The sequence below is a fragment of the Arachis ipaensis genome, chromosome B1 (genome assembly GCF_059453495.1).
Source record: "Arachis ipaensis isolate K30076 ecotype BB chromosome B1, ASM5945349v1, whole genome shotgun sequence".
NCBI lineage: Eukaryota > Viridiplantae > Streptophyta > Magnoliopsida > Fabales > Fabaceae > Arachis > Arachis ipaensis.
Genome location: NC_142436.1, coordinates 2,065,405 through 2,082,766, shown reverse-complemented (window position 1 = coordinate 2,082,766; position 17,362 = coordinate 2,065,405). Strand labels below are relative to the sequence as shown.

The window sequence follows — 17,362 nt, the reverse complement described above, 5'->3', positions numbered from 1 at the left end:
TATGTAGATAATTTAGAGGTGTAGTGTGTTTTTATTTGATTGATGGTTGTTCATGTTGTTCAAAAAAATTATTAGTTACCTAGCATTGTCCTTTTTTAAAAGATATCTTTTTTTTTAAATTATTTTTTTATAAATAATTTTATTTTTTTATATTTTATATAAAAAAATTATTTTTATCTATTATTTTCTTTTTTGTTATCTCAAGCCGTTTGTCCGTTTCTATATTGTTTACGGTTTACCGGATGTCTTATTTTTAAATTAAGTTAAAAAAAAAAATCCTTAGCTTTTTATAAATAATTATCGTTTTGGGGTTTGTTTATGAGATTGAATTTTTGGACAGAAAGAGGAGGCTGTTAAATTTTTATGTTTTATACAACAAATCTTTTCTTCTCGCTCTATCTTTTTCTGTTTTTCAAACTTTCAACCATTAAAATTGAATTCTATTTTTAGTGCTTTGAACTTGGGGTTTAGTTAATTTGTCGTAGAAAGTTATTGTCATTTTCAAAGTAGGTTTCTGAGCCGCAATTCTAACTTTTGTTATTACCATCAGATTCGGAGTTAGTTTAGAAATGGCTGGAAAAATAAGTGCGATGAAAAGACTAGAAAGTAATTGTTGAATTATTCTGTAGTAGAATTCTCTTTTAAAATTAATTAATTAATTATGGAGACGATAAAAACTAAAAAGAGCCCATAAAAAATGGAAGAACAGATAAAGTGAGTTGAGAAGATGAAGACAGAGGAAAAAGAGGACACATGCAGAGGATATGAAAGTAATTAGTGGATGACGTGAAGAAAATAATGTAAGATAGAGGAAATAAAATAAAAAATTAAGATTGAAAAGAGATAAAATTAACTTAAATTAAAGCTTATCTTTCAATATTCTTTTATCAAGTGTTACATTTTTTATTAATGAAACAAATCTTAATTCTCTATTTTATTATGTTTTATCTACACTTTTTTATTTTATTAAGAGTACATACATTAGCATTTACCATTAATTAATATATCTATATATTATCAAAGATTATAATTAATTATTAACAATGAGATATGAAGAAATAACATATTCCTTAATAAGATTTCTTATAGCAGTTATTAATTCATAACTCATAAGTATAAGAAGTAATATATAACATTCATACTTAAAATTGGTTTTGGACCAAAATATATTGAGACATGAGAATATTAATTAAATCCCTCTTGCATGTGGAAAATTAATTAATGGGGAGAGTAAGAGTTGATTAAGTAATTAAGCATGCATTCCTCATTTTGTATCATTATTATTCCTTTTTCTTGGCCAGAAAATTTCCCATGGACTTTGCTAATTTTGGGTAATCTTCAATTAGTTCCTCTTCAGAAAGTGTGTCATCATATTTTTGTGGAGTCCATAGCACCTCCCCAGCCTGTAACAAATTGAAGACTTAAAAGCAATTACTAAATTAATTATTTTTATACGAATATATTAAAATAAAATATATAAAATAATATTTATATTTATATAAAAATACACGATATTAATTTCGTAATTGATTTTTGATATACGAATAAAGTTTTTGTCTAATTATATATATAGTCATAGTGATGAAGAAATTAATAATTATTATTTAATTTAATTAATTGAATGTATGTGTTTGATCTTACTAGTAAGTGTTTTGATAGAAGGGATCTAAGCTTTTGTAATGTCTTCTTCAAATCTTCAGCTCCATTGATACTTGGAAGCTTATGTGTTCCTTTAGCAGCTACCAAAATTGTTATCTGATATATAATTATATTAAAGAATAATGCAAGAAGAAACCTAGTAAGAATGTTCTTTTAGCTAGTGTTTGTTTTGAGATACTGAGACAGAGACTGAAAGACTGAAACTTAGTATTATGTTTGTTGGTTCAGAGATTAGTACTAAAATTTCTGTCTCTTTCTTCTAAATTTCAATATTTCAGTACTTTCAAAAAGTGGAGACACATAGGACTGAAATTTTTAGAGACGAAAACTGAAACTTTAATAACATTTTATACCTAAAATACCCTCATTTTAATTAATTAATTCTAATTTTACCCTTTGTGTAAATTAAATTAGAGCTTCATTCTTGTTTCAATTTCTGTCTCCCACTTTACACCAAACAGAATACTAAAATTTATTTCAATCTCTATCTTTTAGTCTTTGTCTTTCAGTCTCAGTCTTTCAGTTTCTGTCTCTGCACCAAACGCTACCTCTAGATATAGGAAAATAAAGTGTTTCCCTAAAGTAAGCAATGAATTAACCTCCATGGTATCTGGACAAATTCTTAGGTATTTTTGGAGTGACACATGCATTTATTCTTGTATTGATTGGGATTTAGGGGGTAACATTCACATGATGTTCAAGAATGGAAGATAAAATTTTAACTAATTTATTTCCAAAAAATGTTACATAAACTTAATTAAGAGAAAAAAAAATAAATTTACATCTAAAAATTATGTCAAAATACAAAAATACATAAAGTTGTTGCTTTCTGTGTGAAAATTCTGATATCCCATTATATAAAAAAGAGTATATATCCAAATAGCTTTTTAAAGAATTTTGCGTCAAATATTTGTTTCTAAAAAAACTTATTATATTAAGATTTCTAAACTTTACAAAGATATAAGTCTTTATCTTAATTAAATCTGTTGTTTTCATTTTGATAAATAAATTCTCAAAAGTATAACGAAAAAATTTATATATTCTATTTTTATAAAGTAGAGGAATTTCAATGTAATAAAAAAATTAAAACAAAAATATTCGATGCAAAATTTTTTAATAATCTATTTGAATATATACTCTAAAAAAAACTAAGCTAACAAGCAATTAAGGAAGAAATATTGTTGCATTCAAAAGCTTACAAAATTTCACAAACCAAAGTAACACTAGACTTGAACATTTTAGATGGATTAATTAGATATATTTGGAGGGCAGTTAATTAACAAGCAGGAATAATACAATAATTGATAATACAAATCCAAGCAAATTTTATAAACCTATGAGCAATAAATAAAATTAAAGAAATCATACCATACCACTATAAACTCATTCCCAAACCCATTGAGAAGTAGTTTCTTCTCTTCTTCAGGTTTCTTTTCCTCATCCAACTGCAAGAGACTACCAATTGGTTAGTTAGTTATAGTTCTATATCAATTTAGATGACATGTTGCATTATGATACTATAGTGAATATACATGTTTGGGTCAAAGAACATCTGATTTAGTGCTTGTTTGGCCCATTATTTTGATTAAAAAAATCTATTTTCAATGAAAAAAATCTTTTTTTATTTTTTAGCGTGTTTGGCAAATTTCTAGTAGTAAAAGTAAAAGCATTAGAAAAAAAAAAAAACATCTTTTTTGAGAAGTTGTAATTTACATTTTTTTTTAAAAGATCTTTTTTCCTTAAAAAAAAGATGCTTTTCAAGTAATAAATAAACAAAAAAGTACTTTTATATCGTTATATCCAAACATACTTGATAGATAAAAAGATTTTTTTGTATGAGATACCCAAACATAAAATTACTTTTACTTTTCCATAAGATCTTTTAAAAAAAGATGACTCGAAAAAAGATTTTTTTTTAGAAGCTCACCCAAACAAGTCCTTAAACTTGACTGTGCTTGATTAATTTAAAAAATTTTTAATTGAACTTATGTATAAGTTTTTATGGTGGTAAAATTTTGATTTCTTAAGCATTTTGAAACAATTAATTTGAAAAAGAAAAAAAATTCAAAAAAATAATTTATTTGTTTGTAAAATTTTGATTTCCTTAAGCATTTTTGAATAGTATCACATTACAAACCATAATGAAGGGTATTTTGTGAATATTTCTTAATTAACCTCAGGGTGTTCATTATAATTTTTAATGAAGCTATGAATATAATTAACTAATATATTATATATACCAATGTGTACTCATCATCATTGATGAACACATTAGCACTCTGGTTTCTTGTACTAATCTTCTCTTTGCCATTAAAGTTGACTAATGTCTCTTTGTCAAATTTGGCTCTCTCTTCATGTGATAATTGAGTGTAGCATTTCTCTCCATCTTCCCTACTCAGCTTAAGATCCACCTACAAAAGATATTGTTTGATATATACAATGATAATTGATATCTAGAAAATGATATTTTTTTACTTTGCCAATGAGAAGAAATTAAATGAATTATTTCTTACATATGAATATCCTGAAATACAGTAACCAGGATTCTGATGCAAAGCTAATATTGTCTCTGAAAGAGAAAATTAGTGTGATAAATTAATGCATCATAAATAAATGAAGCCTTGTGTGAACAATGTAATGATCTTAACAATGATTAGTTTCAATTCCTTGGCACATACTAGCTAGCTAGCATCACAAAATTAAAGAAACATATCCAAAACAAACATATTCATATCAAAGTGTCAAAAAGGGGTGTGCAAAAAAACTGGTTTCACTGAACTGAATTGAAACTGAACTGAAACTGTTTTAAATAAATCAGTTTTTTTAAATAAAAAATTGAACTGAAACCATAGTTTTTATGAAAACTAATTTATTAAAAACCAGTTTTTATACTTCAGTTTAGTTTTAAACCAAATTAAAACTGGTTTTATTTAAACTCTAAAATTAGTTTTTACATACTCTTTCTCTCTCTCTCTCCCTTCACTCTCTCTCCTCCTCTCTCCCTTCTCTCTCTCTTTTCCCTTTCTTCCTTCTCTCCCTCTCTCTCTCTGTCTCCCTCCTTCTCTCTCTCCCCCTTTTCTCCTCTCTCTCTCTCTCTCTCCTTTTCCTCTCTCCCCTTCTCTTTCCTTTCCCTCTCTCTCCTCCTCTTTCTCCCTCTCCTCTCTCTCCCTCCTTTTCCTCTCTCTTCCCCTTTCTTTCTCTTTCTCTCCTCTCCCTCCTCTCTCTCCACCTCCCATCTATCTCTCTCTCTCTCTCTCTCTCTCTCTCTCTCTCTCTCTCTCCCTCCCCCTTCCTTCCTCTCTCTCTCCTCCCTTCTCTCTTCCTCTCTCTCTCTCTCTCTCCCCTTTTCTTTCTCTCTCCCTCCTCTCTCTCTCTCCCCTCTTTCTTCCTCTCTCTCTCTCTTTCTCCTCTTTCTTCCCCTCCTCTCTCTCTCTCTCTCTCTCCATTTCCTCTCCCTCTCTATCCTTTTTCTCCCCTTTCCCTCGCTCCCCTCCCTTCCCCCCTCTGTCTCTCTCTCTCTCCCTCTCTCTCCCCCTTCCTTCCTCTCTCTCTCTCTCTCCTCCATTCTCTATTCCTCTCTCTCTCCTTCATTTTTCTCGCTATCCCCTTTTCTTTCTCTCTCTCTCTCTCTCCTATCTCTCTCCCCTCTTTCTTCCCCCCCTCTCTCCTTCTCCTCTTTCTTCCCCTCCTCTCTCTCTCTCTCTCTCCATTTCTTCTGCCTCTCTTTCCTTTTTCTCCCCTTTCCCTCGCTCCCCCTCCCTTCTCCCTTCTCTCTCTCTCTCTCTCTCCTCTCCTTCTCTCTCTCTCTCTCTCTCTCTCTCTCTCCCTCCTTTTCCTCGCTCTCTCCTTTTCTTTCTCTCTCTCTCTCTCCCCCTCTTTCTTCCTCTCTCTCTCTCTCCAATTTATCTCCCTCTCTCTCTCCCTCTCTTTCCTTTTTATCCCCTCTCCCTCGCTCCCCCTCCCTTCCCCTTCTCTCTCTCTCTGTCTCTCTCTCTCCCTCCCTTCTCTCTTCCTCTTTCTCTCTCTCTTTTTTTTCTTTTTTCTCTTTTTCTCTCTTATTTCTCTCTCTCTCTCTCCCTTCCCTTCTTTCTTTCTCTTTCTTCTCCCTCCTCTCTCTTTCTCCTCTTTCTTCCCTTTCTTTCTCTCTTTTCTCTTTCTTTCTCAACCTTCTCTCACTCTATATCCTTCTTTTCTCTCTCCCCTTTTTTTCTTCAAAATAAGAGAGAGAAGGAGGGAGAGAGAAAAGAGAAAAAAGAGGGAAGAATGAGAGATAGAAAAAAGAGAGAGAGATGAGGAGGAGAGAGAAAGAGAGAGAAGGGAGGGGGAAAAAGAGCGCAAAAGAAAGAGAAAGGAAGAGAGAGAGGGAGAGAAAGTGAGAGAGACAGAGAGACAGAGAGAAAGAGAGAAAGAGAGAGGGAGAGAGAGGAGGGGGAGAGAGAGAGGGAGAGAAGGAGAGAGAGAGAGAGTGGGAGAGAGAGAAAAGATGGAGAGAGAGAGAGAATAGAAGGAGAGAGAGGGAGAGAGAGAGAGAGAGAGAGAGAGAGGGGGGGAGAGGGAGAGAGGGGGAGAGAAGGAGAGAGAGAGGAAGAGAGAGAAAGGAGGGGGAGAGAGGGAGAGAAGAAGACAGAGAGAGAATGGAAGGAGAGGGAGAGAAGGGAGAGAGAGAGAGATAGAGAGAGGGAGATGGGGAGAGAGATAGGGGGGAGAGGGAGAGAGAGAGAGGGGGAGAGAGGGAGAGAGGGAGAGAGAGAAAATGTAAAAACTAATTTTATATATGTTAAAAGTTAAAACTAGTTTTGACCTATAAACCAGTTTAAATTGGTTTTTTCTATTAAAACTGGTTTTATTTTTATGAACTGGTTTAAACTTGTGCACTGTATTGTAAACTGGTTTAAAACCAGTTTCTTATTTGACAAAATAGTTTAGTTCAGTTTCTAAACCATTTAAAATGGTTTAGTGTAGTTTCAGTTCAGTTTATGAAAAAACTGAACTATGAACACCCCTAGTGCTAGGAGATTCATTTTGTATTTGACTACGGTTTATTTGGATGAGCTTTTAAATAATTTTTTTTTAAGTTATCTTTTTTTAGAAGATAGAAAAATAAAAATAATTTTATACTTAGATATTTCATATATACAAAAAAATTTTTTTAGCTATCAATTATGTTTGGATATAACAATATAAAAGTATTATTTATTTATTTATTATGTGTAATCTTTTTTTTTAAAAAATCTTTTAAAATAAGACATAAATTGTAACTTCTCAAAAAAAATATATTTTTTATTTTTCTAGTACTTTTATTTTTACAATAGAAATTTACCAAAACGTTAATAAATAATTTTTTTTATCTTTTTTCACTAAAAAAATATTTTTCTATCAATTTAATGGTATCCAAATAAATCCTATATGTTTTAGATATCTCTTGAGTTAGAAATACAAAAACTGATGGATATAAAAATTAAAATATTTAATTATTCTATTAATTTTTATAATTTTATTAAATGTTAATTATATTTTATAATTTAAAAATTTATAATTAAATATTTATAATAAATTTTTATTTAGAGTATTCCTTTTTTTTTTTGTTAAAAAACACAAATTTTTTTAGAATATTCGTTTTCGAATTTGATGGAGCATACAATGCATTTCTATCATAGTTAAATTAAAGTTTTGCGATGTACAAACTACAAAGAAAGTGAATCATACTACAATAATTTACAGAAAATAAATATTAATGACATATACCTATTAATAAGTTGCTCACACCTTCTGGAGAAGATGTATCTGCAGCTTGGGCAATCCTACTTAGATCCCTTTGTATCGAGCTTCCCTTCTTCCCACCTAACATTGCAACCTTCAATTAAGGCATTCCAAGAAGATATCATTAACATTACAACATGATGCTAAGCAATTTTATTAATTGCTTTTAAAATAATGAATCCTATCTAATTACAACTCATACTAATCACTTAATTAATAGACTAAATACACTATCAACTTACTAACTTAAGCTTGTGTAATTTTGTTTTATGCTGAATTTTTTTTTTTTTGGAAAATAAGAATCGCTAAACTCACTTCTCATTCTTATATCTTGTCATAAAATTATTTATTTCAAAATAATTATGAGTTGATATATAAAATTAAGAAGATAATTTTTTAATAACCATTAAATGAAAATAGTAGACTTAGCCATATGACAAGACGTGTAAATTATTCAATGTTAATTAAGTTTATACACTTCTTCATTTTAGCAAATTTTCTCACTTAAATTTTATTTCAACATGTTTATATATTTTCATTATTTTTTGGAAAAGTCTAGGGGGTCAGCAACTTTTGTGTTTTCTGTTCAGCACTTAACTATCAAAACAAAAGCGAGTGATCTTCCACTATCAGATGTAATATCACACCATTAAAAACATTATTAATGGCTAATTAATAATTACAAAACACCAAAATTACTAGTCCCTAGCATTCCTCATATTTTTTTATTAGTTTAAGTAGCATTACTCTTTAATTTTTTTTATTGAATAAAATAAACCTAATTGATAAAATTAATAAAGTGACACATATATATTATGAACTACACCTTTTACTTTATTTTATTTTTGCACTACAGTCTCGATTGACACACAATATTATGTCTAAAATCCAACTTAATTCTATATATCATAGTCTATTATGGAATCAAGATAGATGTTACATATAGTTATTAAGAGGAAAGAAATAACAGGAGACATCAGAATTTTTGTTTTTGGTAATCGGTTAATTATTAATATTTAAAAATATAGATTAAAATATGGTATTTAATTATTAGACTAAAAAAATTAAATTAATAGCTAAAGGTAATACAAAAAACAATAAATTTTGATAACTCTATAACATTTCTCCTTACTTAAATTGAAAGCATGTTTTATCATACCTGAACCTTGATCACAGAAATTGCATTTCCATTTCTGTGTTTACATAATCCAACCAAAACCAAACCAAACATGAAGAATAGAAACACGCTTGGAACCCCTCCATCATCATTGTTACTTGGAGTGTTATCATCAACAAAAGGTTGAGAAGAATCATAATGTTGATAATGTGAATGATCATTCAAAGATGATTGCGAGGATGAAGAATCCGAATCGTCGAAGAAACTCCCTCCCATGACGCCTCCGGAAGGCGAGGCCAGAGCCAAGAAGTTATGGTTGTTGCAAGTTTTGATGAATACAAGACTAAGAAGCAACAAAACCATATTAGCATTAGGCCTTCTCAACAAATTCATTTGCGCGCAAAAATTCAAAATTTTTTTTTGTTAGGTTTCGATTTTCTCACTTTAAAAGAATTAAATTCTATGGAACGAATTATACTTTCTGTTCTAACTCAATATACGCTCTGTTTCTTGCGTCATAAGAAATGTTTTACATTATTGTATTTGAATGTTTAGGGTTTTCTCATTGTGCATATAAAATTTGCACTAAAGTCATGGTGAGAGTTTAGATTATTGGTGCAAAGAGTAGGGAACAGGAGAGTTGTAAGGATTGATGATAGAAAATTGGCATGCAATTTCTCAAGTTTATTTTTGTGAAGGAGAATGTTTGGGATTTCATAGAGATCTAGAAATGTGTCATCGAAGAGATTTAGGATCACAAACTCTTTTTCTTACCACCATAATTGCGGAAAGTTGGAAACTTTGCTAACCATATATTATATGTAATTAAAGAATATTCATATAATATAGGTATTTATTTTTCCATGATAACATATATATGATTAGTTAAAATAGTATATGCAATATGCCACTCTCAAGAAACCCACTTGTTAAGAGGGAAGAGTTGTGAGAATAATGTTGTCCATTAAGGTTTCAAGAGGAGTATTATAAATGTTAAGAATACATGAGAATTTTGAAATATATTAACTACAAACTCAAAACTAGTTGTTTTACTTCTTAGGCAAAATTATAATGCATAGGGTTAAGTTATGATATTAAAGTTTTTGGTTACCAAGTATTTTCCCCTTTTTTTTCAAGTATATATAATCAAGTGAATAACTATTAATGATAATAGTGACTAATCTTTTTGTCAAAGAAGTTTAAAAAAATTAAACACAATTAACTATGCAATATATACACTCCATCCCCATGAAAGCATATTGAATCCTTGATTATATATGGTTGAGTAATAAAGAGTCAGTTAAGATTGCATTTGACAAAATTAAAGTACTTTTTTTTTATTTTCTATAAAAAAAATTCTTATTAAAAAGGTAATTATGTGTAGATAAAAAGTATTAAAAAAGTTAGAAAAAATTATTTAAAAATTTTGCTTAAAATTTTACTTTATAAAAAAAGTAACATATTACTTGCTTAAAATAAACCCTTTTTATGTTTTATAATGAAAATATATTTTTTTAACAAAAATACTATGTATACACTGAAATCAACAACTATTCTTTAAAAAAAAAAATTCAAAACATGCACAGTCTTTTTTTTTCCTTTTCAAGTTTTTATGTTTTTATTTTCATATTTTGGGCCGCATAGTACTATTGGGCCTGGCCCAGTTGGCAATTATTCTTAAATCTTAATTTCTTATCCATTTTCTCTTCTCTCACGTTCTTTTCGTTTTTGGCGTCGCTGTGGTCGTTTCATCTTTCTTCTGTCTTCGCTGTGCTTTCAGAGAGAGAGAGAGAGAGAGAGAGTAATTGAGAGATGGCGAGGCGAGTTGAGACTCGGAACGATTCGGCGCTGACTCGGGCGGTTGGAAAGGTGTTTGCGTTCGTGAGATACGCGGAGTTTGAGATCCTCTTCTTCCTCTTCTTCATCATTGCTTATATCGTCTTCAAAGACATTGTAACTCTCTCTCTCTCTTCAAATCTTTTTTTTTGTGCCGTGTTAGTATAATAATTCGATAATTTGATTCATGAAATATTTGGAACCTCTTGTTGTATTAATATCAAGTAAATTATAGTTTTTGTGAATTAGGAGCTTAAGTTGTAGTTTTGTGGATAAAAACAGAAAGTAGGTGCCAATTTTGTTCTGTGTGGGTGCTTTCTTTTTTGGCTTAATCTTTGACTTGCATGATTTCATAAAGGACTGAAAAAAGAGTCCGAATTGGCCAGGTTTCAACTGGTTTCAGGGGCTTCATCAATCAATACCTGATTTGGAATTGAGAGGGTAAGTTTAGCTGATTTGGGAGGCGAGAAATGTTATTTGAACCTGAAAATGTTGATATCATAGAGGGAGAAATGCAAAATTCTAAGTGATGATGGATATTTACAGAGAAAGGGCATTAAGTCAACACTTTTGTGGATCTCTCTTACCATGTTTGATGTTCAGATAACATGCAAATAACATTTCTCTTCACGGGTTGAATGGTTTCTGAATCATGCCTTACTTGGAAAGATTGAAAAAGATTTGAAAAAGAGATGTGAACTTTAAATACTAGACTGAATTAGGAACTGTGCTACTTATGTTAGGAGGATTAGTTTATGAATTCAGCATAAGTAGAGCATAAATTTAATCTAGATTAGGCCAAACAAGTGGTGTTGAAGGCGATCATCATTCCGCCAGTTCTCCATCCTCCCTAGTATCCACATCAATATTTAGGGTCAGTCATGAAAGTTTTCTTGTTGGGTGAACATCAAAAGGTGAGGATCAACAACCGGTGTTGCAGCCTCTGTGTCTGTGCCTCAGAAGAGTGTTTCTGGGTTTTGTTTTGGAGAGAATGGTTACTGAGATCTACCCAAACTCTGGAAGTTTGTGTATTTCTTGTCTCAGGTGGATGCTGACCATTAACGTTCTGACCAATATGACATGAACTAAGTTTTCACTACCTCTTCTTTGTCTATGGGTGCAAAAATGAATACATGGGACCCCAATGTTGGCAATGTGCTTCCATGTTGTCAATGCCTCATTCAGAGCATGCCAAATAAGTTTGTAAAATGTTGTCCACTTCAGAGGCATCATTAGGCTTGGGAATAGGATGATATTCAGACTTAACTTTCAAGGTTCCATTCCTTTCTAGTCATCCTTCAGTCCTGATAGGCATCACTAGGCTTGGGAATAGGATGATATTCAGATTTAACTTTCAAAGATCCATTCCTTTCTAGTCATCCTTTTCAGTCCTGATTTTCTCTAGGGAGTTTGTGTATAATAATTCTCTGACTGAACAGCACAAATAGAAGGAAAATTTTGGATTCCATGTCTATTATGTCAACTTGAATTTGAATCAATTATCTTGGAAACAGTGCCCTATTTTGCAGTGTTGTTGGCTTAATAGTTGATACACACTTATTTTTTCTCGGTACCCCTCTTATTCTCATCATAAGGTGTTAAGAAAGTTATATGTGGGATATATTATAGCCTATGTTCTTTGTAAATATGTATCTGCTTTTGGTATCTCATGTTCAACCAACATTTGATCTTAATATATTGATATACATTCATGGTAACAAGAGTTGAAGAGACTAGTTCCCTGTCTAAAAACTAAAAATCCTGCTTCATTCATTAGATAGTTTTCTTTATTAGCGTGTACTAACAAACTATTTGCATAAATTGCAGACATCAAGACCCGAATACAATCAAATCCTTGTAAAGAAGCCCGGTGGATCAGAGTTTTGGCCTTACTAGAAGATTGGACACTCTGCTTGGTACTGTTGGATGTATTCATTATTATTTATTTAATAGGTATGCTTAGCATGAACGCTGGTGACTTTGGAGTTTGGATATTTCCCTTTTGTATTATATCTTAATGTATTTTTATAGGTAAAATAGGTGAAACTGCTACAAATTCGTGTAATGTTCCACTCCAGTTAATAGCAAAATCTTGTAAAAGATTCAACACCTTTTTGTTTAATATTATTCTCTTGTAGTTCTCTCTATTTTCATTTCATTTTGGTGGGGATTTTTCCACATTTATTGACTATTTTGCCGGGACAATTATCTTAGACACCCCAATTTTACATGGTGCTTACGATTTACAAATTTATATTATGCTTTACGCATTAATCTCTATTCTTGTTAGTTGAGCTGATATACACCTGGTGAAAGGCAGCATAAAACTTTGATCAATTTGTGAGATGCAAGATATTTGTTTTCCATAATAAACATGAACATAGTAAAATATAAAGAAATACAACTCCTATGTTGGCAAGAGTAAATAAATATGTTAACTACTGCTAAACAATGATAATCATTTGAGAGAATCTTAAGTAGTTTTAAACTGCACAGTTGAAAATTGCAGATACCACAACAAACTTCATCTGTTAAGTGTTTGACAAATTAGGCAGTTTTAGAACACTGATCATACTTGACATTATTTTCTGACATACTTATGTGCAACCATCTTTAGTCTAACTTGGCCATTTCAGTTATCTTAGCCGGTGAATCCAATGAATCTACAAGCTTCTCCACCGGAACTTTAGTTACGTCTCGGCGAACTCCAATATCCGAAACCAATCGGCTAACACAGTACATGCCACAACCAACCAACGATAGACCGCCGATACCCGTGGTCATGAACCGAAGTGGTGAAGAAACTAAGGCACTAGCAGCAGCAAAACAAGATGCTGCTTGACCACTTCTCCCAACACTCATGTTTGTGAATACAAGCAGGCCAGTTTTGCAGTAGATTGCAAAGTCCTCACAGTTGTTCTTAAAGACATGGTAGCCACCGAACCCGTTCTCAAGGAGGAAGAAAGCACGGTGAAGCACTTGCTCGGTTGGATTGGAAGTTGCAAGGGTGCAGGTACCACCTCTAGCTTTGGCTAGAAAGAATGCTGGTGAGACACCATATTCAAAGAGGTAAAGGTCACCACCAGAGAGAAAACAGTCCAAGCAAGAAGAGATGACACCATCTTTTCTTGTCTGGTCGCCGCCACATCTTTGGCATGGTGTGTCTGTAGGATGGGAGGGAGGTAAACTGAATAGAAGACGGTCTAAGACAGTTCCTGCTCCTATTTCTTGGTCTGCACCCCTTGTGAAGTGGATCACCATTCCATCACCTATATAAATTCCTGCAATCTTATGCAAAAGTAGTTGCCACAAGAAAAATGAAAATTTTCAGTATCATTCACAGATAAACTCTTTTTGATAGAATTACTTGGGACTTCTGATATGTCACCAAACATGTTCCAAATTTGAAACAAAAATGAAAGAGGCCTCTTATAACAAGTAAAATAATATAGAACAAATATAACAAGTGTAGAACATCAATGTGAATATAGAAGAGAGAAAGAGATGACCGTGATGTGCATAGATGTAAGCCTGTCTCCAAGAGTAAATATGATCACCAGGATTAAGGTTTGAAGGATCAACCTTATTGGAAAGCACCCCCATTTTCCCTCATCAATGTTGGAGGAAGTAAGGAATGAATATGAATTATAAATAAAAGTTATAGGGTTCTTGGATTCCAACCCAAGGGAACAAAAAAATAAGGAAGACTTTTCTTGGCTTTCACGGTTCTAGTTTCATCAGTGTTCAGGTAATCAAAGATGAAATCCTTTCAGGAATAGTGAGAATACAAATTATTAAATTCTTGTGTTATTTTTATTTGTTATTTTATTTTTTTCTTTTAAAAAAAAATTGTTATGTTTTTTTTTTTTTAACAGAATCATCTAGAGATTCTGATTGTTTTATCTTATTTTAAAATTTAGAATACTATTATTTTAATTTTAGATTCTTAGTATTCTACATTTAAAAAGTAAAAATTCATATGCAGTTATCTTTACATAAAGTTAATAACTAAGAATTATTAGATTACAATTTAGTAAAATATATCAAATTATTTAATATTTTTTAATTATTAATTTTATATAAAAATAACTGTATGTGAATTTCTATTTTAAAAAAATTATTAGAACTAAAGTGAGTTTTTTCACTGAACTTTTGTCCCATGTGCATATATTCTTTGAGAGGGTGACACAAGGAAAAAAGACTAAGTATTGGCTTTTAGTTAGATATTCGAAATGAAATCTATTTTCTCGTAAAAATATAAAATCAATTTTATTAGAGTTTAAAAATGATAAATTCGAATCTTTTTGATAAATTTGCTATTCCCTATTAATGGTGAATGCTACTGTGCCTATCACATTGTACCTAAGTTATTAAAAAGAATAAATAAATAATATTTAATAAATTTTATATAATTTATTTTTTACTTTAAATATTTTATTTTTTATTTTAAAAAATAAGTTAGGCAATTTAGGCACCATAAAAAAGCACATAGAACTCACCATTCAAATTATACCGAATATTGGCTATATTCTGTATAACTTTTATACCGTAGAATAATTTTTTTCTGTGTTTGTTTCGGTAGGTTGATATATTTATATGTATCGATATATTTAAAATATAAACAAATAATAATTAGTTATATGAAATTTATTTTTCACATCAACATTTATTTATTCAATAGTAGAAAAGAATATTTATTTTTATATTTGGAAAGAAAATTTTATCCTTCATATTTTTTGTTAGAGCAAAATTGGAGATATACATTTTTATTTTTGTCTTTAGTTGGAATATACTTGAAAGATTCTTATTAAGAACATAATTTCTATATAATAATTATTATTAATATCTAATTAAATATTATCACATAAATAATAATGCAACAATAATCTTTTCTAAAATGCTAAGTGTAGTGACATTTGTATCTTTCACAATATTTTATTCTTTTATAGTATGTTTAGTCTGGAATAACGTTTTTTATTTTTATTTTCAATAGTAAAATAAATATTTGAAAAAATATTTTTTAAATAATGATTCATTTTCAATAATTTTTTATTTTTATTTTTTGTTTTTAATTTTCTTTTTACAACTGTTATAAAAAAACATAGAGTAAAAATTCTTTTTTACGATAAAATGTTTTTTAAGAACTTTTAAATAAACTCTTTTTAACGAATTAAACGCACTTCACAAGATCCTCAAAAAAGAAAGTTGAAGAAACGTTGATTTCATTTTTTCTTTGTTCATCTCTTTCCAAAAAGACATTACTTTCTTTCAATCTTTCTCTCTCTTCGCCATGGCCTCAATCCTCCGCCGTTTACCGATCGCCGCCGTAATCTTTTTGGCGGTGGCCCTCTCCGCCACCACAACCGCCACCGCACGACCCTGCAGATCCTTCCTCATCTCTTCCTACTCCATCCGCAACCCTTCCACCAACAACTTCGCCACCGTCACCGTTACCGAGATCCAATCCCTCACTATCAACACCAACAATCACTTCTTCAAAATCCCCTTCAACCAAAACGGCGTCGTTTTCCCCTTGCACCGTCGCAACCATCACCGCGATCTTTCACGCGCGTCGCTACCACGCGCCTCCTCAGGGATTTACGGTTACGACTTCGCTTCACTCCGCGACCGCACCAAGGACATCCTCAGCGTCGTCCTCGCCTTGCTCTTTGGATTCGGTTGCGGTTCCCTCGTCGCCGCCACTATGTACCTCCTCTGGTTCGTCCTCTCCGGCCGCCGCTTCGACGATCTCTCCGATGACGATAGCCATGGCGCGGAGATCGAGAGTTTCAAGAAACTCGGGTACGTGAAGATTCCGGCGGCGGAGAAGACCGCTGCTCCACCGGCGGCGGCGAAGGATTCTTCTTCGGTATGAGATTTGAGAAATAGGTTTCTTGTTATATAGTGTAAACCCTAACCTCACGCGGGTTATTAATGATCATAGTGGAATACCATTAGAACCTTCTTATTAGTGTTTTTCTTTTTGTGCATTGCATGTTTACTTTTGAAAGTTGATGTATTTGCTTGCAGAGTTTTATTACTGTTGTTGATAGTGTATTTAGTTTCAATGCAAATGGTTGTGGCTCTTTCTGAATTGTGTATTTATATGAATATGGATATAGATGTGTGTAGACACATTAGACACGAAGTGAAACTAGGATTCAAGTGTTGGGGACTTTGGGGTTGCTTTCTGTGGATAGTGTAGTAGAATTCTGTATTAGGTGGCTTGCAGTTTGTTCATGAGGTTAGGAGACCTTTATATTAGGGTGTTTGGTTTGCAGAATGTTTTCACATTCTTGGGAATTTTAGCTAGAAATCTTACATTGGAATGTTTCAATGTAAAATTTCCAAGAATATTCCACGAATCATGAGTCCATGTATGGTGGATTTCACACTTGAATCCCTTTCCTCTCCTGTCATTCCCTCTAAGACCCCAATTCATGAACATACCCTTAAGTAGTTTGATCATTGAGGGCAGCTCAATAGGAGGACAAAGAAAGAAACCAAGTAAAACTAGACATTGATTATGAAGTTAGGTCACTTTGGCTTCGTTTGATACATGTAGCTAACTCCATCTCGTCGAATTAGGTTTAGTTGTTGTTTGTACGCTTTAGACATTGATTATGATAAGACAAAGTGAAGGCATTGGTTGTTTGATTCAGGTAGTCGACTTTGCTTAGTATGAGAAGGCTTCATTTGTTGTGGTTGTCCTTCTTGTAGTAGTATTTTTATATTTGGTTTGAACAAGGTACCTAGGAATCGTTTGATTCCTATAGCTTGTGAGTCAAGTATTGTTTGATACTTTAATTTGTCTATAGATGAACCCTCCTAGTGAGAAAAAAAAACTTCATTGTTGTTCTTCTTGTAATTGACTTTGGGGTCTAACATGTGGAGTTTTGAACTTATGGAATTTCCAATATGAATTTGCTATGTTGATTTGCTGAGTGTCTCTATGTTGCTTAAGTTAACCTTTAGGGTAGTTGTAGACAT

General features: G+C 31.8%; 4 protein-coding genes across 4 annotated transcripts; 2 read left to right on the top strand and 2 right to left on the bottom strand.

Moving 5' to 3' along the window:
- Positions 1 to 1,280: 1,280 nt before the first annotated feature.
- On the bottom strand, positions 1,281 to 8,929 carry LOC110264193 (FLUCTUATING-LIGHT-ACCLIMATION protein 1, chloroplastic-like). Its single transcript, XM_088502372.1, has 7 exons — positions 8,579 to 8,929; positions 7,405 to 7,513; positions 4,173 to 4,228; positions 3,900 to 4,070; positions 3,033 to 3,104; positions 1,642 to 1,755; positions 1,281 to 1,403 (listed from the first exon to the last, which is right to left on the bottom strand). The coding sequence occupies exons 1-7, from the start codon at positions 8,927 to 8,929 to the stop codon at positions 1,281 to 1,283; spliced, it is 996 nt and encodes a 331-aa protein (XP_088358498.1).
- A 1,327-nt stretch (positions 8,930 to 10,256) lies between these two features.
- Positions 10,257 to 12,519, top strand: LOC107639486 (GRIP/coiled-coil protein). Its single transcript, XM_016343031.3, has 2 exons — positions 10,257 to 10,489; positions 12,200 to 12,519. The coding sequence occupies exons 1-2, from the start codon at positions 10,349 to 10,351 to the stop codon at positions 12,266 to 12,268; spliced, it is 210 nt and encodes a 69-aa protein (XP_016198517.1). The 5' UTR covers positions 10,257 to 10,348; the 3' UTR covers positions 12,269 to 12,519.
- A 109-nt stretch (positions 12,520 to 12,628) lies between these two features.
- Positions 12,629 to 13,992, bottom strand: LOC107616072 (protein LEAD-SENSITIVE 1-like). Its single transcript, XM_016318075.3, has 2 exons — positions 13,882 to 13,992; positions 12,629 to 13,653 (listed from the first exon to the last, which is right to left on the bottom strand). Exons 1-2 carry the CDS (start codon positions 13,973 to 13,975, stop codon positions 12,986 to 12,988), a joined length of 762 nt encoding a protein of 253 aa, XP_016173561.1. The 5' UTR covers positions 13,976 to 13,992; the 3' UTR covers positions 12,629 to 12,985.
- A 1,550-nt stretch (positions 13,993 to 15,542) lies between these two features.
- LOC107639558 (uncharacterized) lies at positions 15,543 to 16,462 on the top strand. Its single transcript, XM_088500806.1, has one exon. The coding sequence runs from the start codon at positions 15,663 to 15,665 to the stop codon at positions 16,245 to 16,247; it is 585 nt and encodes a 194-aa protein (XP_088356932.1). The 5' UTR covers positions 15,543 to 15,662; the 3' UTR covers positions 16,248 to 16,462.
- Positions 16,463 to 17,362: the final 900 nt, after the last annotated feature.